This window comes from Schistosoma haematobium, chromosome ZW, assembly GCF_000699445.3.
Source record: "Schistosoma haematobium chromosome ZW, whole genome shotgun sequence".
Lineage (NCBI taxonomy): Eukaryota > Metazoa > Platyhelminthes > Trematoda > Strigeidida > Schistosomatidae > Schistosoma > Schistosoma haematobium.
The window spans coordinates 26701166-26727555 of NC_067195.1; the positions used below are offsets into that span (position 1 = coordinate 26701166).

At 37.0% G+C, this 26390-nt stretch overlaps 1 protein-coding gene across 2 annotated transcripts in view; it reads right to left on the bottom strand.

Annotated features, from left to right (window-relative positions):
* Nucleotides 1-1235: 1235 nt before the first annotated feature.
* Nucleotides 1236-26390, bottom strand: part of ACSL6_10 (Long-chain-fatty-acid--CoA ligase 6) — a 51186-nt gene continuing 26031 nt past the window's right edge. The window contains exons 11-18 of one of the 2 annotated variants that reach the window (XM_051218696.1): nt 25059-25138; nt 19297-19365; nt 12970-13187; nt 11565-11715; nt 8311-8475; nt 7297-7413; nt 2554-2928; nt 1236-1692 (exon numbers count right to left, since the gene is read on the bottom strand). In XM_051218696.1, coding sequence (XP_051070874.1) covers nt 1537-1692; nt 2554-2928; nt 7297-7413; nt 8311-8475; nt 11565-11715; nt 12970-13187; nt 19297-19365; nt 25059-25138 — 1331 coding nt within the window. In that variant the 3' untranslated portion in view covers nt 1236-1536. The remainder of the gene's footprint in view (nt 1693-2553; nt 2929-7296; nt 7414-8310; nt 8476-11564; nt 11716-12969; nt 13188-19296; nt 19366-25058; nt 25139-26390) is intronic. The other variant, XM_051218695.1, reaches the window with a different exon arrangement.

The following is a 26390-nucleotide window of genomic DNA, read 5'->3' on the forward strand; positions in this document are numbered from 1 at the left end:
TAATGGAAAAATTTAGTGTTTTCGGTTATGTTGCATCTACTCCTTGAGTTACAGTGAAGGTCTTGATAAAAAAATCCGATCTTTACACTGTAAATCAGTTAGAAATACTGGAAAATAGGTATCGATGCTAGTTTTAGGAGATTCGAGGAAAGTCCCAATAGTCGTAGTGATTTGAGTAATTAACAAATCAGGTTCGTAAAAGGTGTGTCATGATTGACTAGAAGTGATACGACTGCCAGCTCTTGATTTAGACATCTAACCCACCTCATGTTGATACGAACATATACTAGTGATGCTGTTTTGTAAAAAAATACATGAACTTATTCTAACTTTTGGAAAGACAAATTAATCTGATCGTCATAAGCCATTGTATACACATGTTTGGCTGTCGACTATTCAGTTTTAACCTTGATCAGTTCTCAAACGTGCATATATTTGTTCATCACTCTACTTATTATCTGCCTTAAGCTTATTTTTCTATCTGACTATAAATGCTGAACCGTGCTTGCTAAAATTAAGTAGGCAAGGGTGCTTCCCTCCATGCTGAAAAAATCCTGCCAACATACTTCCTATCTGGCTTTTATAACCAACGTTCCACAATCGTGGTTAGTACCAAGTACTACATACAAAACTAAATAGGAGGTTCATGTTTTACAGAGTTAACACGATGCTATGATATACATTCAAGCACTGACACGATAAGCTCATCTGCAAAGTTTCACTTGGTAAGATCCTAAAGTAGATGATCACTACGCGAGATAAACAGTAGTATATCTCTTTAGCAGAAACCTCGACTAATGAATTCCAAACTAAGTTGCAAAATGTCTAAATGTAAAGTCTAATCTTTGCCGACGTAGCAGTTTTTCCTGATGTAAGGGTCGGTTTTTCGGATACGAGCTAAAGAGGTTTGCCGGTTAAATCAACTGGAACAGTGATAACTTGCTAACTCATTTGCTACGAACTTTCAACAGTTGAGGTGCAGCTAAGCGCACCTTGAATACAATAATGATAATGACATCAAGCAATGAACTATGGACACAATTTGAGGTGTAAAACAATGGGTATGACTATTGAATTAATTTTTTGGCTATCCATCATGAATTATTACCGGTAAATACGGCAACATATTCGTAACTAAAATATTTTTTAATGAATTTTCCTTTTAAGTCGCTTTACAATATTCGTTATATTCCCACTACCTATCTTGCGTGGTTGGATTTTTGTAATTTACTGTTTCAATTGAAGAAATATAGGTCATTTTAAATAAATATGTAGGAGTGAGTCTTACGGTAAATTGTCACCCAGGATACACTGAATAAAATAGAAATACATATATAATATGGATGGTTTTGCACGAATTAAAAAAGTCGATAAACAATATAATTGTAGTAGAAAAAAGAAATAACGATGGGGTGCTCCCCTTGTGTTTGTTTATATACGAACAACAGGATGATTGCCGTATGTGACGTGATTTTTTGACTTAAGATAGTAAACAATGGCAGTGGGATAAATTGTGCTATTAATTACAAATGTTACTTATGCATTGACCTTCAGAACATCTCTTTCCGAGTATAGTGATTCAACGATAGATTGAAAGTGTCGACGGGCATTTTGACGTGATATTTTCATGGTTGGAGTTAACAATCCATTTTCAACAGTAAATGGATTATCATTTAGGTAGATAGATTGTACCTGAAAAAATTTAAAACCATCAACTTGGATCGGATATATGAGTTAAAAATGTCTTATTAATTACAGCAAAAAAAGCGTCATCTTTACTCCAACATGACTCAATTTGTCAACATGTAGAAGACACCTCATTTATGAAAATTTCACCCTAACCCGAATGTCAGAACATCCACGAATGTACTATATTTACCCGATTTAGAAATATTAATTCATAGGTAGATAAAGCATGCGTCGTCTTTCAGACTATAAAATTGTTTTCCAACTACATTCACAAGTCTATGACTAATACTGTCACCCTGAAGTTCACAACAGTTAATTTAGAAGGGCTTTTTTGTAGATAACCACGATCGATTCTCACTAACTTTTCCCCCATTTATATTCGCCTGTAGATTTATTGTATAAGATGGTGGGGAAGTTTTCCACATTCTGTCAACAATAATTTATTGTCAGAGAAGGGTTTTTGTGGATATTATAGTAATTTTAATGGTTGAGATCATGAGTCAATTGAAGCTAGATCACTATGGAAAACCTGGAAGCGCTGGACGGCCGTTTCGTTCTGTTGTGGCACTTTTATTTAGAAATGTTAAGTCGTAATGTTGAAATTTTCCCAAAAATTTAGTTTGTGCATCGAAACGCAGTATACTGGATCGACATTATCAGGGTAGCGGCTTTTGTTCCCATCAAAATAAAAAACCACATATCTTACATAACCGACTTTTAGTAAACGGTCTAAGCTACAATTAACAAAACATAATCTACATTGAAAAGTTTAGGTATGTAAACACGAGAATTAGAAGCTAAATAAAATGTAAGCAAGTCCTTTCAGTGATAAGGTGGAAATTACCAGATAACTTGAACACTTACCATTTCAAATATCTTTAATCCCTTTTCTGTTGCGACTTCATTCATTTTTCGCAAAACAAATCGTCGAATTTCTATGTTTTTGCAAATATCGGTGTCAGATAATCGAGAAATATCTGATGGTTTCAGATCGAATATTTTCCCATCATCTACATTACAACCAGATTTTAGGTAAGAATTAATACATGAACGTAAGTTTACGAAATTCGGATTGACAACAGCGACAGGGAAATTTTGTTCCGGTTTCCCATCAACAAATATTTGGTCTATAAGTTGACAGTTCTGATAAATCACTTCTATTTTTTCTGGAGCTACATATTCGCCCTGTGCCAACTTGAACATACTTTTTACACGATCAACAATTTTCAAAGCGCCTTCCTTTGAAGTGTTAAAGAAAAGAGCAAAACGCTGAGGTCATAATACTTTACTATTAAAAAAAGATACTTGGTCCTAAAGAGCATTAATTTATTCTAGAGTAAACTTAATACATAATGGGTTAAGTTGATTGAAGTTGTCTGAGATAATGACATACAATTTCGGCCACCTGGATATCATCAATCAAAACTATGCATAACAAAGAATTCATAATTTATGTATTTAAGTGTTTATGGGTGGGTGAGTTATATAGTTCTAAGTAGAACACAGACAACTAAAAAAAGGTAACAACACTAAGAAGAAATAAAATGGGAACTGCTATGTCTTACCACCCGCCAATACACGCAGAAGACCATAATCAACCAATACATAGCAAAGAGGAGGAAGACTGGTACTCTATGCTTGACGATCGGCTCAACACTAACTAGCCCCGAATGAAGAGGAAGAACACAAGACCAATGATCACCCGTCCATGATCGCTACCATATTTCAGACATTTATTTATATACATACAAGACCAGACCGCGCAGTGAAACAGCTAAGTGTTAACATGAAACAACTACATTAATGATGGGGAAAACGGAGTACTGGGTGAACATATAATCGGTTCTAGTTTATGAGTAGAAAATGGTATAGCAAAAGTTTACGGTTCAAATAAAAGCTTGAAACTAGGGTAATACGAAAATAATAAAACCAAGGTACTTATTAAACATCCAATCAATAGATATAAGGAAAATCGTAGAACGATAGCTTCGAAAATTGTTTCCTCATAGTTAAATTGTCACCTACAACAAAAACTATATACAAGTAATAAAAATAAAAAGCCTCTTGCGATACGATCCAGATAACACAGCTAATGCAGGTCTGATTCACTCAAAAGGTAAATAATTGTGTTCAAGAGCAAAACAATAAAATCTCAAATGTCTGGATTGTGATCAGCAGTGGAACTTAGGACTTCTTAACATGGTATTCGCACTGAAACTCAAATTCAATAGACATTACGCATTAACTAATAAAAACTGAGTCCAGATACATAATAACGGGTTAAACAGGTATGAAGTTAAATCTAGATGTTTAAACTTCTTTGCCGTTTACATCAAGGACTGCGATAGATTCGTATCCAAGCTTTATGCTATTTTGTAATCTGAGACTAGTAGAGTAGTTTTTCTAACACACATAGTCACTATATCCCTACAAATACTGACCTAACGTAACTTTTGGCTTCCTAGGATCATGGATAAACTATTGATATCAGTTACACCACATTTTCGGCTGCTAAAGAGAGTGAAAAATCTTTTGCAAAAGATCAATCTTTTGTGTTGCGGTCGTGAAGCATATTATTAGTTGATAAGTCTTATTGATTGCTTGCGTCTTCTCTTTGGTGTTCAAGTCGCTGTGCAGTTCTAGCTTTCGGGGTACCAGAATAGCTTAGGAAACTAATATAGCATTCAATCGAGTCAGTCAGTAACAACGTAGAACTTCGTACGTACGTACATCAGTTCAAGTTGCCATACCACATTAGTACAGAGATGCAGTTGTCGATTCAAATCCCGTAGTGATAGAGGCGGTAAGAGTATAAGCAGTAATCGGGAAGATTAGGGTTTGGAGATGTTATTTAAAGAGTATAATCCAGTGAAATAAATTTGGAAAGAGGAAGAAACGGACATGAAGAATTCAGAAGATTAGAATTTGGGAGAACACAAAGAGTGGATGCACCTGCGCCATTGCAAACGATTTTGAGCCATGTCATTCAGGGTCTCTAAACATCGGTTGCTATCATCTCGTGGTCCCCAACCAGGTAGTCTACACCTACCAACATGGCTCACAATTGATTGATCACTGGGTGGAGCACCAGTTCCCTCAAGATTACAGGTACACCTTGCTGACGAGTGCCAAGTAGCACGAAACCCGGGTCCAGAGTTTCCTGTTGACTACCTCCAACTACCATCTAAATATCAACATGGCTCAGTCCACTTGTCAGTGACTTCATGGATTTGTGCCATGTTTGGTCTGGCCACCCCTAGCTTTCTTCCAACCTACTCCTATATCACTGAACATCGCTCGTCGAGGCAGTCGGTCGTGTTACGTATGCCCAACGACCGACTGTCACAACATGAGATGTTTTATGGTGTAAGAGTAAGTTGGGAGAAAGCTAGGGGTGGCCAGACCAAACATGGCACAAATCCATGAAGTCACTGACAAGTGGACTGAGCCATGTTGATATTTAGATGGTAGTTGGAGGTAGTCAACAGGAAACCCTGGACCCGGGTTTCGTGCTACTTGGTACTCGTCAGCAAGGTGTACCTGTAATCTTGAGGGAACTGGTGCTCCACCCAGTGATCAATCAATTGTGAGCCATGTTGGTAGGTGTAGACTACCTGGTTGGGGACCACGAGATGATAGCAACCGATGTTTAGAGACCCTGAATGACATGGCTCAAAATCGTTTGCAATGGCGCAGGTGCATCCACTCTTTGTGTTCTCCCAAATTCTAATCTTCTGAATTCTTCATGTCCGTTTCTTCCTCTTTCCAAATTTATTTCACTGGATTATACTCTTTAAATAACATCTCCAAACCCTAATCTTCCCGATTACTGCTTATACTCTTACCGCCTCTATCACTACGGGATTTGAATCGACAACTGCATCTCTGTACTAATGTGGTATGGCAACTTGAACTGATGTACGTACGTACGAAGTTCTACGTTGTTACTGACTGACTCGATTGAATGCTATATTAGTTTCCTAAGCTATTCTGGTACCCCGAAAGCTAGAACTGCACAGCGACTTGAACACCAAAGAGAAGACGCAAGTATGAGGGAAAATACTTTACTCCGAGGTTCATTTTATTACAGAAAATATAGGGTTTTTATAATATATCTAAATGTCCTTGGGTCGCTGGAATATTCTGGAATGCTACTAAACATAGTAGCACTGTAGTAGCCAACCAATCAGAGCTTCCGCATGTGACGTTTCGCTACCTTGATATTTCTGGCCAAGACTCCAAATGAACGCTGATTGGACGAAACACTTCTTAGTGTTTCTTGATGCTTGCTTGTCTTTTGCAAGCGATTTCTGGATCACCCCAACATTAGTAGAGTATGGTTCAAGTCTCTTACAAGTGGGATGCTTCACATACATGCAATATATTATGAACGCTACTTTGGTCGCACTTAGTTACGTTGTGGAGTAGTTATGGATATCTTCTTTGCTGTTGTGTTGTTCATATTTCTGGTCAACAGAAATCAGGACTTCAAATGACACGATTTCTAGTCATGCCTTGGGTGCAGGACATTAAGTTAACAAACAACCAAGACCTAGTCCTCTGAATTTTGCCGAAGTTGTTATTATTAAACACTAGAAACATGATTTATTTGCCTGAGAAAGAAACATCATTAAATTTCTCTTCTGGTTCGATAACTCTTTCTCATCGAAATCATGAACCGATCAATGGTAGACCAGCATCGGAAGCATGTAAGTACTGGACAGCCGTTTCGTCCTAGTGTGGGACTCCTCATAAATGCGCATCCATGGTCCCGCACGCAGTAATCAAGCCAAGCATCTTCGGTTTTGCGAGCGAACGTTTAGAATCTAGACCACTGAGCCAACATCCAACGGTGTTAGTGTCTAACTTCAACCTCGCACAACCGTGTCGGGTATGAGGTATTTACATACCGAAGATGGTCGCGCGACATCGTGGATTGGTTGAAGTTAGACACTAACACCTATTGAATGTTGGCTCAGTGGTCTAGAGTTTAGACGTTCGCTCACGAGGCCGAAGGCGCTTGGCGGGACTGTCGCGTGCGGGATCATGAATGCGCACTTATGAGGAGTCCCATACTAGGACGAAACGGCTATCCAGTGCTTCAAGGCTTCTGATGCTGGTCTAACACTGATCGGTTCATGATTTGGATGAAATTCAACAATCTCCACAACTACAAACTGAAAATTTTGTTTTTAACTAACTGGCCTTTACTCATTTTATTTTACGCTTACTTAGTCTTTAGCGTTAGTTTATTGTAAGTAGGCACATATTTTTAGCCTTATGGACTCCCACTACTAGAAATGTTGCAGAAATTTCTTCTGCAGACGATATTTCATAGACGGACATCATGCTCTGGCTGCACTCATCTCTGCACCAGCTTGTCTGAATATGAGCAATAATTATTCGAATATCACAGCTTTATCAACTAATTTACAATATTTAGTTAGTATTATGTGTGTGATACTAACATTTCTGTCATGATTAATCAATCCATATGGTACATACGTTCATATATCGATCTGAATAAAGAAAAATTGGTTCGAAAGACACGTGGATAGATATCTTGTAAAAACTACTCTTACAAATATACGTTTCGTCAAAACTTACAGTAGTCCATTCTCCAATGTCACCAGTATGTAACCAACCATCAGCATCAATAATTTGGGCTGTACTTTCAGGGTCTTGGAAATAACCTTCGGTACACCGTTTCCCTTTAATACATATCTAATACAGAAATAGTATACTGATGAGAGAAGTAAACAATTATAAATATGATGCGAATAATTTCCCATTGTGACTTTTTTGAAACAGTTTTAAGCAAAATGTGACTACCGTAAAAGGTGTATAAATTTCAAAACTCAATCTAATACACACCAAAACCAGTTATTTTTGAAAGGATTCTATTCAACGAAAGTTTCTTTTCATTTCAATATTTTTATTTTATCGGACTATATTGTCTCCTGGAAATGAATCGAGTAAAAAGCTCATTAGTGAGTATAACAGTCTAACTCCGTATGAATATTCCATTTATTTTTTCTAGAAGACACTTATTGTTACTTCTAAATCCTAATGATGGGATGGTTCTAACACATACTATGAGGACAACGGTATTTGAGTAAATTATCAATTAATTGATAAATAAGGAAAACATACATGTTATAAAACCTGCATATCAAAACAGTATTTTTGGATCAGAATAAAGATGCCGATATTCAACGGTCAACTAAATATGCAAGGTAGCTTTAACTCTAAAACGAAAAAGACTTATTTCTAATCATAACAAAATTTTAGAAATATGTTCCATTCAGTTTAAAGGTCGATGGGAAGTAAATTATACAGCTATTACTCTGTGTAAGTCAGAGTTTTAAAAAAGTTCAATTTTTGACAAATGTCAGAAAATTCTCACCTTTCAAATATAAAAACAAGTGAAAAGAAAACCAGTTCTATTAACTCCATCAGAATATTTCCGTGCATGTTATTTTCAAAAGAGGAAGGCATATGCCAAACTCCATTGCCAATAGGCTAGAAGTAACGAATTCAACATTAATAGATCTACGCATATAAATTTACGTTATGTTGTGACAATACAGCAAAATATAAAATATTTTGTGATATACTTACCTCGCCTCTGTTATCTCTGAGAGCTACAATATCCATATCTAAGACATCAGCAAGTTTGACTTCGATCCTAGAAGTGATCGCACCGACAGTACCTTCATGAGATTCCCCTAAGACAGTTACGCTAGTTACACCGGAAACTTCAGTTGATCCGTAACCTGCGACAATCTAAATACAGGTAGCAAAATTACTTGAGAACCTGTACAATTTATAGAAAGACTAAAAATGTTTAGAAATTTAAAATGACATACATTCAACAACGGATAAATGTTTATGTAGCTTAGTTCCAAATAATTCTTAATGAAATGCACCTGTCAAAAAACTGTCCAGACTTCATTTTCTAAGGCGAGAGTGTTTCTAACAAAAACAAAGAAGCAAAAGTAAATGTGTGGAGGCGGAACTCGATCAATCAATAGACAGAGTCCAAAGCTCGTGGTTCTGAACATTTAGATTTCAAGCCAAGTTTTAAACAAATTATGACATAACTTAAGATAAAAAACTTCGAATATGAGAGAGCTAGTTTAACCCTACATTTACTACAGATGCATAATAGTTTCACTAAGTGTTCTTTCAATCCCATTATTTTAATGTATAAATATTTCTCTCGTAGCCTATCTCCGTTATAAAGCGCGTTTTATGTGTGGATTTGAAACACTAAATTGTTGCTTCTAAAAAGTCATCATGCACTGTGAACTCATGTGAGCAGTTAAAGCTTATCAATCTCAATACTTAACTTTTAATGGGGATGAAACATAAGACAGACTTGTTTGTAACTTCGTAAACTGTATCGATATGCACTTTATCACAGATATCCGTATTTGTGAATAGGATCTCTATTTGATCATTATAAAGTTGGGTTTCAATGTACCCCCATTCAAAAGAATGGTAGGAGTCAGTCCGGCTTTTTCGGTGTCACTGTTACAAAAGAGATATGGTCAAAGACAAAGCACTTGACTTGGATCTCATCAACAACCAATTATGTTTCATTAAGCCAGGGGTTCGATAAAGTGGGAAAACGATCATCTAATACACAGTGTGGGTAGCTATAAACAGATAGTCGTAGTATTTATGACTACGGAGAATGTGTTGGTTACGGGCTAAATAGAAACGGTCTTCTTCGGGTAATCTTGAAGCTTATTCGCTTATCAGGATGACTGTGGTGTGTGCTACTTATATTGACATATGTAGTATATGATGTTAGTCGTGAACAGAAGGTCTGGCAGCAGAGGGGCAAGAGGATCGAACAGTAAAGAATGGAAACAGAATGGAATTGATATGAAAATGCAAGAACAATGAAGTCTGAGTCACTTTGAGACAATCGATGGACATTTTGCAAATTAAGCATTTACTTTATCATTGTTGGATTTTATTAACAAGTCCTGTAATTTTGTGTTAAATACATTCGATTGTTCCCCACTGGTGTTCGTGTTCACTGCATGACTAATACACTCATAAACGTTATTCTGGAAATGGGAACTATTGAATCAATTTAAGCAAAGATGGATGGTGGCTAGCAACGCTTCTGACTTAAGGCAATATCGAGTCAGTCCGCACAGGATGCACATATGTCAATGAGAGACTGATCAACTGCAGTCCTAAACATCAAATGGGAAGATTTAAAAAAATATAAAAATGAATTATTGAATTAATGTTTTACAGCACATGACTCCTTTTGAGTAGAGACCGGTGATTAAAACCAGGACTTTTCCCGATAAAGATTAAAGCTAATATGAAGAATCAGACTAATTCATTTCAAATGTCTGTGTGTTCAGTAGACACTGATAAAAACGTTTGTTAATAAATCTAGTTCATCTGGATATATATATGAACAAGTTTACTCAGTTTACTGACCTTATAATAAAAAGCTAATTAAGTAAAAAAAGATCATCAGTTTATGGTATTTTTGTAAGTAACGTTTTCACACTCTCAGATCGGAAGTACAACTGAAAACTTAATTTGCATTGCCTTGACACAACGAACAATAACATATAACTTAACAATAAAATTGCTTAAATCATTCACTGAGGTGGTTTCAAGCAATACCTATAATAACCAGTTTAAGAAGAGTAGGGTAGAACTTAGTCAACTCAAATAAAATAGCTAGGTACCAGTCTCTAGATTCGTTTTCTAAGAAAGGTAAAAATAACACCATATATTAAGGGAATAAAGTGGTTTTCGTATGTTATTCAATAAATGACAGTTAAACATCTAGATACATGGTTTTCTGCAAACGATGTCGTTGTTTTTTCTCTAGTCATTAATTGTGAATATTTCCTAATAATATTGACTGATAAAGTAATATAGAAAAAAAATCAAAGAAAAAAGTACATCATACACTGATAAGAATACCAAAATATGTTTTAGACGCTTCTATAAGAAAATCGACACATCTTTCATGAGCAAATCAACTATATGAAATGTGTAGAGAAGTTGGTTAATTGATAGATTATTTTCAACATCGACTGATATAGCTTAAATGACTTTTTTATTCTACTTTGGGATATTGCGGGAGTGAACAGATAACTACTCAATAATGGTTTAGAACTTGAAGCTTTAAGTTCAAGATTATTTATTTATCGCGATCATCACCAAATGCAATAAGCATGTATTTGTTCTTACTTACAATTCGGTTGAATTTATTGACCTAGACTTCCTACAACACAATACCGAAGTAGCTCCCTAATAATACTGTGGTGTATGTCCGTCGAGATAAGTAGTATGCAATACCCATCAGAATTGGGATGTCTGGTAGCAGATGGTTGAGAAGATCGAACTAAAGAGAACGGGAATGTAAACAGATTGTAATCGTAGTAACAACAAAAATGAAGGAACGACGAAGTATGTAAGGGACAATTGATGGAAGATGTGCAAATGAAGTAATTCATGTATAGTTTTCGTATTTTATGAAGATATGCTGTAATTTTGTATTCAACAACAAATCGGTCTTCCCCACCTGAGTTCTAGTTCACTACAATACTATCTCACTTAGAAATTTCTAATTAAGGAGATATTTACATTATAATCAAGAACGAAGATTTCCAATCACACAATCCTTACATGCATTATTGATAAGCATAAACCGATTCAATTACTTTTAGACGTCCTTAGACTACAGTAGTTTCAAAGAATCTAGAGAATGTTTGGTGTATAGGCAATTCGCCGTTGAAACAAAAGTCCAGTGAGAACGACTTCCCATTTCAATAAAGAGAACCCGCCCAAAAAAACTTTATAATGTAAGACGAACAGAAATGACCTACAAGACCCTTGAAAGCAACTCGAAAGAAGTTGAACAGCTCTGGTGAAATTGGTGCACCCCCTGTAACTATCATACATACCCTTCCACCAAGAGCCTGACGGAGCTTCTTGAAAAAAAGTGTGTCAAGAATATCATCACGATTAATTTTCCCACTAAAAAGGAGAAAACAAAAGAATTAAAATATATTGATCTTACAAAGGCCTATGCTATTAAAATCGACGTAATCAAAATTGACCGATTGAGCAAACTTGTAAAACAGGAATTTCACTTCTTGTCCTCTTCAATCTCAATATGAAATTTCATGAGTATTTAATAATTTAATGTGTTATCGAAGTGAAACAAGATGTATAAACTTTAGTTTTAAAAAATCTTTAACACTCAGCTTTATTTCATTGCATTTCCAGCCAGGTTAAGCATAAAAGTTTCACATATGAGGGCTAAAAGCAGGATTCTATTAAACATATAAAATTAACAGCATACATAGAATAATTTCATTTTACTGCTTCCGTGTTTGTAAAAAGCTAAAACCTACATCGTTTTAATCAAAATGTCTGGTTTAATTTTCAGGGTTGAAAATACAATGTTTTTCAACACAATTCAGTAAACTAATTAAAACTACTATTCTGTAACTCGATACTCTTATGAATACTAACATAAAATTTATTAAATCAGAATAGCCTCTACACATGCATATACTGATAACAACTAAGGTGCTTAAGAGTAACCGAATTAGAGAGATGATTCCCGAGGTTCTAGTGAAAAGTCATGACAAATGGGGCTCAACCGCGCTAGATGTGAGGTGGTTGTTACCCATCAGACGATTAAATATGGTCGCGTAATATCACGAATCGATTGAGTTTTGATATGCACCTCATTGAATGGCAACTCATCAGTTCAAAGATTAAGCGCTCACCGAAAAATTCAAACGTTCATAGCTCGATCAATGGTGATTGGATCGTAGATGGGCACTACTAAGGAGTCCGATACAAGGACGAAACAATCATCGAAAGCTTTCAGGTTTTCAATGATTGCTTAGAATAGGCCATCTCGTAATCTCGGTAATTAAGGACTATTTAAACGCTACTTACATAAATAACAACATTCGAAATAGAAAGGTATTTTAAAATGAAGAATAAACTATTTAAGAATAAATTAAAGACGTCCATTTTAAACAGCAAAAAAGAGAAATTGTTCCATTGACGAAATAACCCTTTTCGATGAGTTTATCTTCAGTGTTGTACACGATTAGAAAATAAATAATGAAACGATAAATATCAAACTATTCTCCAGTCACGGATTAAAGTTTATTGGGTAGTAAAATAAGATTATTTGACATAAAAAACATTATCCAGAACAAAATAAGTAGGTTATCATTTAGTATAATAAAAAACAAATCCTTTACTCACCTGTTTAAAATCTTTAGATTTCTTTTAAGAGTATATTCATATAGATACCTTTTTAAAAATGAATTACCAAGTGCATTCTGGTATCTTTCATATATACGCGACAAGACACGTGGAACCGCCGGAAGTACTGTAGGTTTTAGAGCCTGAGCATCATCTAACAAGCCAGTAATTGCTCCAGTAAGGAATCCGATTTGTGCTCCACAAAATACAGCAGCAGCCTGCAAGTGCAAACATGTGAAAGCAAAGGCAATAAACAACGATGTTGTTTTCAAGAATGGCAACTCGTGTTCAGACTCTGAGATATGGTTATTGTCTGATGTCCATGATGCTACAGTTATATGACCTTTTGTATACCAAAATGCGAAATCAGCATTGATTTATTAGATAACACATAACAATGACTAGAGCATAAATCTGTACCATAGAGTGGTGTTAGCAGTTCGTGACTAATTTACGAATAGATTACGCTACTTATCAACCAATAACTAAATATTTTATAAAACTGAGAAGATAAACCAAAAGAGTGAAATGGTAAGGAGAATCTTATAAAAGTTCTTACTTTCATCTGCTATAAAAGCAAACAGTACTTACTCTCAAGGAACGTTCTGAAATTCGTAGAAAATACAGTGATCCGCAGTTCTAACGATTATGAAACTCACTGATTTAAGACGTTATCAAATACAACCCAGAATAAAAGCCTACGGTTATAAAATCAATAGCAATCTGATTAACTTATACAAGAATTTCATGTTCTGATGTTTCTAATTGGAAGATGTACCTTCGATTTCGTTCGTCATTACTGTAAGAGCATTGCTTAATTAAGTGAACTGTTTCTTAGTTGTGCTTTTAACAGGACTTTTATCAAATATAATTGTAATTCATTTATTCTTTGATAGTACCATCTTTATATTCTTTATTTATTTACAATACTATCACTTCATATGTATGCAGCATTTTGGGTTTCCGATTGTACCAGGATTTATGAGCTTAAATAAATAAAGAATGCAGTGAACAAATGAACACTTAGGTTCCTAACACAAAGACCAGTAGTGACTTTTATAAGGTTAATTCCTGATATCAGAGCTGAACCAGTGAACTCATTTCTATCTTTCAGTAATTGATGATTTCTAAACACCTTACCAAATGAATTCATTACTCAAGGATATTAAAACAAAAAAAAAAGGATACGAAAACTTTATGGTAAAAGTTTTCTAATAATCTTTTCCAATCACAGATCACTGATGTTTGGGGTGCTTTTGTCAAGTCTATAAAACACTCTCAAGATTAAATCTATTCATTTGAAAACTAAACATCTGTACTGTGAAATTCTTGTTTCATGATTATATTACTTGTCATAAACGAGGGTTCATCCCCCTCTCTTGTTTCTCATTGGTTAAATTAAACTGTTTATGCTCTTATTGGTTGAAACGCATTTAACATTGACAACCATTTTAAACACATCAGTTTTACTGGTTTGAAATTATCTGTTGTACTTGTCTTATCACCTAGAATGTAAGCTTAAATATAACTAATCATGATTTATTGTACAACCACATATATATTTTATATATACTCATATACAGATATTTCTGAGTAAGCAAGACAGTTTTCTGAATCCAATAGACTTCGAGCGAATTCAACAATTATTCTAATGAATCTGTCACTAATATTTTCACTACGTTGAAACTTTACCAACCATACTAGAAATAATTTTCCAAAATCAAATCTATGTAAGCAATCTACTACTATGCAATTTCAAACATCCTGAGAATCGTTAATTCTGCCGTTCGTAAAAATCGTCGTGGCGGTAGGCTGATATGTATCGAATACACTTAAAATGAAACTCCTTTGGGAATTCCGAACTGTATTTTAGGGCGGTTTCATTAAGTTGTAACTCACTAGTAAAATATGATCACACTGTAATTAATTACGTCTGTTGCCCCCTTGTAGAGGAGCATAGGCTGCCAACCAGCACTCTCCACATAACTATGTTCTGCACAGTCCTTTCCAGTTGTTTGCAGTTTCTATTCACTCCAATAGTGTCTGCCTCCAGCTGCCGACGCAAAGTGTTCCTTGGATTCCAAGTTAGGCCTTGCCATGTGACACACTGATGATTTCCCCAATTTACGTCATATCCCTCTGTATGGATCGGAAGTTTGGAGAACTACGAAAGCCATTAACCAGAAGATACAAGTGTTTATTAACAGTTGTCTACGCAAAATACTTCAGATCCGTTGGACAGACAAAATAAGCAACAAACTACTGTGGGAGAAAACAAACCAGAATCCAGCGGAGGAAGAAATTAGCAAGAAGCGCTGAAAGTGGATAAGACACACATTGATAAAGGCACCCAAATGCGTCGAAAGGCAAGCCTTCACTTAGAATTCTAGAGTCCAAAGGAGGAGAGGAAGACCACAGAATACATTACGCCGACAAATAGGGACAGACATGAGAAGGATGAATAACAACTGGATAGAACTAGAAAAGGCACAGGACAGAGTGGGTTGGAGAATGCCGGTCGGTGGCCTATGCTCCACTACGAGTAACAGACGTTAGTATGTCATATCCACCCCCAACGTCTTTTCCTAATTTCCTCTTCAGCTCGAAGCTGGTTTGTTCTCTCCAACAGTAGGCTGTTGCTGATGGTATCCGGTCAACGGACAATTGTTTTGAGTTCCACATGTTCTTCAACTGTAGGAATGCTGCCCTTGATTTTCTAATCCTCGCCCTTAAGTTGGCATCCGACCCTCCTTGTTCGTCGATGATGCTTCTCAGTTGAGTGAAAGATCCCACCTCTCCCAGAACTTCTCCATCAAATGTGATTGGTTTGTTGTACTTCGTGTCGTATTTCAGGATCTTGCTTTTTCCCTTGTGTATGTTGAGGCCTACTGATGCAGAGACTGCTGCTACACTAGTTGTCTTTATCTATATTTGTTCGTGTATATGGGATAGAAGAGATGATTCACCTGAGAAGTTCAAATAGTCCAGTTGCATCCAAGCTGTCCATTTCATTCTGCGCATCCCCTCAGATGTCGAGTTCTTCATAATCTAGCCAACCACCGAAAAAAAAGAAAGGTGAAGAGTGAGGAGCCTTGTCTGACTCCGATCCTCACTTCGAATGAGTCTGTCAACCGTCCTCCATGCACCACTTTGCACTGTAGTCCGTAGTATGAATTCCGGATTATGTTGCCGATCTTTTCGAGTACACCAGTGTTGAAGAAGGCTCCATAATGTTCACCTATCCACGCTATTAAATGCTTTCTCATAGTCAAGGAACTTGGTGTATAGTGACGAGTTCCATTCATTTAATTGTTAAACGATGATCCGTAGTGTCTCCATTTTGTCTGTGTACGACCGATCCTTACGGAACCCATCCTGTTGATCTGGAAGTTGGACACCCACTGGATCTTTTATTCGATTCAACAACACTGTTAAAAACCTCCTCTGGTACTGATAGTAGTGTGATGCCTATGTAGTTAGTTCTCACATTTGCTCAGATCTCCTTTCTTTAGTTTCTCGATGAGGTATCCTTCTTTCCAGTCTGCCGGTATGTGTTCTCCCAAATATTCGTGAATAGAAGATGGAGTACGTTTGCAGTTGCTTCTATGTCTGAATTCAGTACTTCAGCTGGTATGTTGTCTGGTCCGGCTGATTTCCCGTTTTCGACTTGTCTGATGATCGTCTTGATTTCATCGATCATCGGTGGAGTGGCATTTATATGAAAATCTGTAGGTACTGCTTTGATTTCTGGTGGATTCAGTTTGGCTGATTTATTCAAGAGTTCTTCAAAGTGCTATACCCATCTGCTCCTTTGCTCTTGAATCTCAATGGTCGGAATCCCTTTGTCCTTGACTAGTCTCTCTGGTTTACTATATTTCCTTGCTAGTTTCTTCGTTGCACCACATAGCTGTCTCGTATTTTCCTCTCTCGCAGCTTTTCCCACTGTCGCTGCTATCGTCCCATGATATTTTCATATCCGGTGTTGTCTATTCCGATTTTGGCTTTCAAGTTTATCATCAGGATTGTCAGATCCTTCTCTGAGCACTTCTCTACGATCGACTGCATCATCTCATAAATCTGATCTTTATCGTGGGTGCATAGCATTAGGTAACACTCCTAATAATCACCTCCTTTGTTCTGGAGAATGTGCTGACGATTCTGGATCCATGAGATTCCCATTCAACAAGTGTTTTTCGTGATTCTTTGGACAGCATTAGAGCAACTCCTTGTGTGTGCGAAGCATTTTTTGCTTCATGACCAGAGTACAACAGCACCTCTACTGAGGCTAATCTTTTCTGTTTAGCTTGTGTCCAATGGGTTTCACTTATTTCGAGCACCGCTAAGTTGTGTCTCCTCATTTCCACAGCTGTTTGACTGGTCCTCCCGGTCTACCACATTGTCCGAACATTCCATTTATCTGTTAATCGTTGCTCTGGCTGTTAGAAAGGACATCAACTTGTTGACTTCCGAAGAATATCGGCTTTCACCATGAGGCGTCATAATCCTTCTAAACGAAGATCCTTAAACTCCCAGGGTAGAGTTTAAATGGTTTGATTTTTTTATTCTGGCTAGCGTTTTTTTAGCAAGGTTGTTTTCCACGGGTTGGGGTGCTGACCCCATATCAAGCCCTCCTCCTTTACCCTGGTTTGAGACCGGCAGTAGCTCTAGAGTAGCTACAAACATAATCTAGAATATATATACGAGCTACTGCAAAATCTGTTAGAAAGTTACATTATTATTAGGCGAGAGAATGAACTACTGACCAAAGTTTTCGTTCATCTAGGGTAGTAAATACGTAATCTGATGGAGAAAAACTGAAAGAGAATAAAGTCTTTAGGAATTAATTAAGTGGCTGTAAATAGATATCTAGCATATTCTTCAATCGTGATTTTCACCAAAGAGTACTTGGTACATGGACATAACTTATGAAAGGTAAATTATTAAGATCTAAGACCCTATATCATGATATTAATGGTGAACCATATACTGTTGGGTTATTAAAGTTACTGACAGACACTAATTAGCTTGGAGTTGTTACGGCGATTCTTACTCACCGAAACCCATTAAGTCTACTTTCTGTGTAACTGTTATAACGCTCGGTCTTCCACTTCTGCACGAATGGGGCGTTAATTTGTTTTAGACAAATATTTACAATAGATACCCTCCCAGTGTCTATTCTAGAGGACTTCAACACAACTCAGCTCAAGAACACGTGATAAAATAGGAATTGAATAACGAAAGACTTTTCTTTTTCAAGGAAAGACCATAATTTATGGATGACCTATGTGCGACGTTAAAGTGACCTTGAAAATGTCCACCTACTAACTAGGACTAAATGACAGTTATAAACCAGTGTGAGGAAATAAAATTATGATTTACAGTTGATTGTTAGGGTTAGGATTCGATTTAAGGTTTTCATCACGAACTGATATCAGCTTAAATGCCAAAATGCTATTTAGCCAAATGAATGACTGAATTTCGCGCCAAAATCCAGAACCTGTTATTCTAAATCTGATCGGTTTCGTTCATAAATTGTAGTCTCCCCTTGTTATCTATCGACGAGTAACTATTAATATATTACCTTTGAAATTTTATTCACACCTCAGTGGTAGTCTTGAAGTTATCAATTCTAGATATGTTATCAGGAAATAATTGACTGATCAAGTTAACTGAAGTGGTTTATTTAGTGTTTTCCACTCTTAACAAGTCCTAAGTCCCAAATTCAATAGCCATCAGAATACATGACTGACCAAAATGACTGAGTCAGTTAAAGACCTATAGCCTAAATTTATAAAAAAATAGTCACTTCAGTCAGTCCTATGGGTTAGTTCGGATACTACCAACTTTCGTTTGATGTTAGACGAAAGATTAGATATACTTCAGACATATTTTGAATTATAGTAAGGGTAACAGTAAACAAGTTACAGAAACTAACTTTGATAATATCTAGGAACGGACAAAATGTTACTAATGTGATATAGAAAAAGAAAAATCTTGTAAACACCGAACTTCAATGAATTTTGAGTATTTCGTAACAGTTTGAAAATAACCCTACATGAATCTCTACTACAATTGTGCTGCTATGTAACTGAATATGAATATTTTCCCCAAAGCAGAAAAAACGTCTGTGAGGTCCATTAAACCCAAGTGAATAGAGCTCCTATTTATTTATACAGTGACTAGAAATCTTTGCAACTAAAATGATTTTCATACAAAAGATGACGTAAGTTGGTATATTTACAGTACTCATTGTTAATTTAAAATGTAACATAATTGCTCATATTATTAAAACTGATTGCTTTAATAATGTAAAGGCAAAAGACCTACCGAAGTAACTTGCTCCATTACATGAGCGAAAGGTAGATATGAAATGTGAACAGAATTCCGACAATACAACTGTAAAAAGATAAAATTAATCAATCAGTCGATCAGCAACAACGTAGAAATTTGTACGTACATCAGTTCACGTTTCCACACCACATTATCACAGAGATACAATTGTCGATTCAAATCCCGTAGTGGTAGAGGTGTAGTGAACAAGAACACCAGTGGGGAACAATCGAATGTATTTAACACAAAATTACAGGACTTGTTAATAAAATCCAACAATGATAAAGTAAATGCTTAATTTGCAAAATGTCCATCGATTGTCTCAAAGTGACTCAGACTTCATTGTTCTTGCATTTTCATATCAATTCCATTCTGTTTCCATTCTTTACTGTTCGATCCTCTTGCCCCTCTGCTGCCAGACCTTCTGTTCACGACTAACATCATATACTACATATGTCAATATAAGTAGCACTCACCACAGAGATAGTAAAAGTATAAAGAGTAATCGAAAAGATTAGGGTTTAAAGATGTTATTCAAGGTGTATAATCCAGTGAAATAAATTTGGAAAGAGAAAAAAGAAAAGGACATGAAGATATCAGAAGATTATAATTTGGGAGAACACAAAGCGTGAATGCACCTGTGCAATTGCAAACGATTTTGAACCATGTCATTCACGTTGTTTAGTTATCGGTTGCTATCGTCTCGCGGTCCCCAACCAGGTAGTCTACACCTACCAACATGACTCAGTCCACTTGTCAGTGACTTCATGGATTTGTGCCATGTTTTGGTCTGGCCGCCACTAGCTTTCTTCCAACATACTCCAACATTACAAACCATCGCTCGTCGGGGCAGTTGGTGGTTGGGCATACGTAACACGTATCCTAGCCAGCTCAACTGATGACGTTTCACTACTTCATCGATCGATTGACCATCCTTTCCTAGAACTCGTTTCCTAACAACTGTAACACCTATTCGGTGGTCCCAGGACATACGAGCAATGCTTAGAAGACACTTATGATCAAATACTAGTAACCTACGAATATCCTCTACTCTTACCGGCCATGTTTCACTGTCATAAAGTAGGACGGAACAAACCTATAATTTAGTTGGTAGACGGATATCTCGCCTACACCATAAATGACACAAGCTGGCAAAAGCTAGTCGAGCCTTCTGTATCCATGCTGAAACTTCGTCATACACCAGACCACAAAGACTGACGAGACTTCCAAGATAAGTGAAGCGGTCGACACGCTCAATTACTTCACTCCTCATCGTTAGTTCGGGTGTCGATGCAACCCAATCCTGAAGCAACATTTTGCACTTCGAGGGGAGGGGAAATCGCATCCCGAACATGTTTGCATTGTTGCTTAGAGTGGTCGGAAGACTGGATTTTGTCAGCGTCTTCACCAAATAGAACTATGTCATCGGCATATTCCAAGTCAACTAGTGGATCTCCTGGTAGAAGTTCAACCCCTGGAAATTTAGACGAGGAAAGTGTTATCTCTAAAAGTACGTCGACGACAAAGTTAAACAAGAATAGAGAGAGTGAACAGCCCTGACAAACACCACTTGAGGTAATCAATTCTGATGACAGTTCGCCATAAGCTCTCACTCGACCAGTTGTGTTCGAGTAGAGAGCCTTTATAAGGTTAATGTACTTCTTTGGTCCTCCTTTCAGTGATAAACACTGCCATAGAACCTTACTATCCAGAGAGTCGAATGCCGCCTTAAGGTCGAGAAATACTGCCATTGTGGGGCGTCTGAACGTGTGTCTCTGTTCTAGAACCTGACGTAGTGTGAATATCTGATCTATACAACCACGTCCAGGTCGAAAACCAGCCTGATTTTCTCTAGTCTGTTCTTCACGAGCTTTGGTTAGGCGTCGAAGTATTATTGAAGCGAATATTTTAGACACTATATTAGTCAAACTGATTCCTTTGTGATTGACACAAGAGGACTTTTGCCCTTTCTTATAGACTGGCACAATCAGTGATTGAGACCAGTCAAATGGAATTACGTCCAGTTCTCAAATTCTACCTAAGACCTCAGTCAATCTCACTGCTAATACTGGACCACCATCTTTAAAAATCTCAGAAGTAAACCTGTCAGATTTCCGATAGCTTTTTCAACTTCATAAAGAGTCGGAGGACCTACATTAACTTGCCATTCAGGTTGACTACCGATCGTGGGAAACCGAAGTGTGGCTGAAGGCCAGTTGAACTGATCAATAAAGTGTTCTGCCTATCGATCCAGTCTCCTGGATTGAGAATGTATGATATGTCCATCTTTCTCTGAGATTGTTTCGCTAACAGTCGGTTTCCTAATACCGGTTTCCTTAACGAGTCTGAACAATTGTCTGCTATTACCTATTGCCGCTGCCTTTTCCATCTCTCTTGTTTTCGCTACCCACCAGTGCTCGCGATCATTGCATAGGCTTCTTATCAGTCTGCGCTTAAGCTGACTCCGCTCTTCGTCATGTTCAGCGCCAGATTGGATGAGTTTTCGAGCATCTATCAGTGCGGTAGATGCTGCTGAGACCCAATGATTCTCCCTAACCTTATGGTTTACCGTACTAGCAGATATCACTGCTGTTTCCACAGCTTTTCGGATATCATTCCATGCTGCCTCGGGTTGGGCATCATTTACATGGCTGCCTAACTGTTTTCCTAGTTGTTCCTGAAATATACTCTTAGCTTGACTATCATTAAGTAGGGCCCTTAGAGGTTTACTTGCAGCGTCTTTCTTACGTCCAGTAAGACGCAGGCAAATACGCGCCCGCACTAGAGCATGGTCTGAATCTAGGCATGTGCTCCACAATGAGTGACAGTCTTCCACCGAGCCCCTCTATCGGTGGCTGGTAGCGATGTGATGTATTTAGGTCCAACGTTGTGACAAATTAGGGGGTCACCATTTTAAAAGATGTTTTTCCTAATGCTTAAAGTTAGTATCTGCAAGGAACAGGCGGTTATCTGAGCATAGCTGCAACACACGGTCGCTATTATCTGTTCTTTGAGCCACGACGCTATAAGATCCACCCAGGTGTCTTTCCCTTTCGCTTAGTTTACCTACTTGAACATTAAAGTCACCAGCCACCATTACTACATCAAGACGCCTAGGTTTTCGGATGTCGGAAAGCTTTCTGTAAAATTCGTCTTTTACACCATCCGAGCTACAGTCAGTGGGAGAGTAAGCAGAGACGACGAAGAGGCAATGACGAGTGTCCCTTTCTTTCCGACTCCTTACTGTTCCGTTTAGTCGGACAGCGCACAAACGGCTGCCTACTGAGATCCAGACTAAGAGAGCTGGTTCTGTCCTAAAACTCAATGCTATACCTACACCAGCAAGACCACAGGAAGCGGAATCAGGGCCTCCAGATACACGAAGCGTGAGCCAAGTTGGTTCGTTATTTTGGCATGGTGAGGTCAAATGAATGACACTACTCGGATCATGTGTGCGCGTTTCGGAGACGCAGTACACACCGATGTCGCGAGATTCTAAAATCCTAGCTAAGGAAGCCAGTTGTCCTATTTGGCATAGTGTTCAGACGTTAAAAGCTCCTATATGTAATTTAGAGCTTGGTTTCAAGAGACCAAGAATAACGTTCTGTGTACTCAAATCGCTTGCATTAGCAGCGCAAGGTGATAAAGGAACGTGAGAAGGGTTAGCCGTGCAGATATGAGAATTACTACGGGATTTGATTGTGACCAAATTGATCTCATGTGCTGTTACGGGCATGAGGGCTGATGTCACCTCCCGGTTGCTTACACCATGGAAGGGTATCTCTTGAGGAACCTGAAATGGAAGTGTTGGTCTTAACGACCTGGGAGAGTGACCGCAGAGCCCAAGGAACAACTGCTTGAGGCCGGTTACGCGCGGCTTTCTTGTGGGAAGCTTTTAACGTGTTAGCTTCGTTCTTCAAAAGGCCTCACCGCCGAAGACAAAAATCCGTGAGGTAATGTGAGGTGTGACAGTTTTAGGGTAAACCATTTTTAACCCCTTCCTTCCTTGTGAGAAGGCAGCATTGCTGCATATGCTGGTTGTCCGAGAGAAACATCTTACTGCCGTCACGGCCCTCTACAGTCAGCAGTACAACTTCGCCCTCAGACCTTGAGTTGTTGCCTTCAGTCTTACAGTTCTCCAACCGACGTGCCTGGCATAGTAGAACCTATAGAAATATATGTCCAGCCAATATAGCTCGGTTGGGTCATCACGATAGGCAAGCCCAACCACCACGTCAAGGTAGCAGCTACGGTCGGGAAATTAATCAATACAGTTTATGAATATTTTGGGCGTGAATAATTTTATGGTATAATTTAATATGTTTCAAAGATTTCGATAATATAAATAGAACAAGCGTACACAAACATTTGCAGGCAGATTTGAACGGAACAAAATGATTTATTCAAGATTTTATCGGCAGAAAGCAAAGTTGTAATAAACTGAAACATTTAAGGTCTAATAACAGTTCAAAGGAAGCAACAGTCAAGTCAGACCTTCAGGAAAAATAAAATAACATACTTCTCAATGATTTACATTTCAACTATGTTCACCAATGATCGGTAAGAGTATGGTAAAAGGACAAGCTTAAAACAACCAAAATGGAATTTGCCCAGTCGTTAGCTAATCAGCAAATGAATAAGTTGTGGAGGACGAGCAATATTGCAAAGGGTAAAGATATTTTACATGATTAATAAATCCATTACAGATTGTTCTGTTTCTAAATCCGTCCATATGAGTGATATTTAGCCGTCTTATCACACATTTACAAGAACGTAATAATATTTTTGGCGATTTACATACTGTTCATAGTTGTGTTTAAAATTAGGACTAATATGTCAGGGTTAGGATCAGAAGTTTACGGTCAAGGATTTAGAGTTAGGGTCAGGATTGATGGTTAGAATTTACAGATAAGGTCGGTTTGCATGTTATATTTAGTCTATTTTTGAAGAATTGAACATTTTATAAGTTTAACATTATCATTTTTATTTTATAATGGGAGAAAATAGTTTTCCGTTATCATTTTAAACGTTCTGAACATCATACAGTAGTACTTTTAATGCTCGTTTCACGTGGTATGATATAAAAGTTAATCTTTCTTGAATTTAGCTCGTTTACCCCATTCTGACTAGCTCAATGTTATTTCTTTTAGATAGATTTTTCACATCGGGATATTTCATATTCATTCACTTCTTAAAATAAAGTAAACAATTCGAAGTTTCCCTCAACCAGATGCTGTTACAGTCTTCCAACAGGAGTAGGGTATTTCCACCAGCATAAGTAGAAACGTTACATCTGAGATGTGTTTTGAGCTGATAGACCCAGTTCTCAACTAACTCAATTAATTACGTAAATGGAGTTTATAAGGTAAGGTACGGACATTATACAGCATTTGACAAACTGATATATATATATATAGCATTCAAATTGCTATAATCATTTAAGAAATCGGGTCATTATCGTAGTTTTTCCGGTGTTTTAGTTTGTAAGCATTAATAATTGAATGTGACAACACTCTGACACGACTCTGTTAGACAGGTCAATCAGGTTACAGTAGTATTCAGCTGATAACTCTTAGGAAATAAATAGTTCATTTAATCAATACACAAATACTTTCTAAAGTTTAAAAGCTTGAAAAATTTTTTTGTTTGTAAATTACACTGCATTAAGATGTTTATGAACAAGGATCCCTGGTGTGTTTTTTTTTTGAGAAAAAAGTACGATTTCATTTTTATTGCTTTATTATACCAAAGTAACTTGCCTTTGCTTCCGTAGACTCCATTGTAGAGCAGATTGTATCTACCATATTTTCATGACTAATCATGACACCCTTGGCCAAGCCTAAAATTTTGGATTCAAGCAAAAACTTGAATCATAATAATTGACAACATACATAAAAACTGAACACAAAAGATTTCAAACTAAAAATTACGAATAATTAACTATATTTTCTGATAAAATATTCAAGAGTCAGTAAGGTAACAAAGTATTATACAGTAATCACTGTAATGTTATCTAGTTCCAATTATTGATCAACGAATTTTGGATGATTTGCTAACAGTTTTAAAAAAAATCTAAGTTCAGGAAATTTTGACGGCAGACAGTTGTGTCTAACTTACATCTAACTGTTATCAAAAGGCTACTGCAACTTTAAGTACAAAATCGATCGGCAAAAAGATCGCATAATAGTATAGAAAACTAATAGTGGATAGAAAATAAACTATCTGAATCTTATTATTTCTCGAGATGATAAGTACTATCAATCATTTACATAGAATATTACATTGGTTGCTAGCTAAACGGATAGGACCTAAGGCAGATTAGAGTTGAATATGATAATTGTTGTGATACAAAAGAGTTAAAGTAGCTCAATGTATCCGAGTTTAGCCATCCATATGGTATGTTAAAGTGAAGCCAGTGCTTTAAAAAATTCATATTTGGTTTGAGAATGGAAATTTAAATCGAGCCATAGTATTTTTTTGAAAAATCTAATTCTGAACTAAATCTAGAAAATGACTGGAATCGTTGAGTGTGGAATTTGCAGCATGATACACGACAGAACGACACCAATAGCTAGAAATCACTTACCGTTCAAAACAACCATTAGTTTACGTAAGTTAGCTATTTGGTCAGTCACGTTGACTGATGGAGATGGTTTTAGATCCAACATTCTAGAAACCGTTTTCAGCGTCAAGATATTACGTTCAGAATTTACCAAGTTGTATTTTTACGGTTTGTACAGTCAACTTTAATTTTAAAACGTCAGTGAATGAAATGAAGCATACATTCAACAAGAAGTTAAAGTGACTTTCAGTTATCCACTATTCCCAAACAATCTAACTGGGAGGGTGATATATACCCAGTACTTTGGACAAAGTTGAAAAGGTCAAAGATAATAATAGAAATTAGGAGCTCCTGATAGTATGATTTCGGAGAATGTTAGTGACAATGGTCCAATTTCGGCAGGTAAACTAAATTATTAGCTAGATTTTTAGCTGAACATAATCCTATTTGCCCAGTTTTAACCATTGCAAGGAATTCAGAGAATTTTTAAAAGCCTAACACTCCGATCAAGCATAGATCAACAGATTCA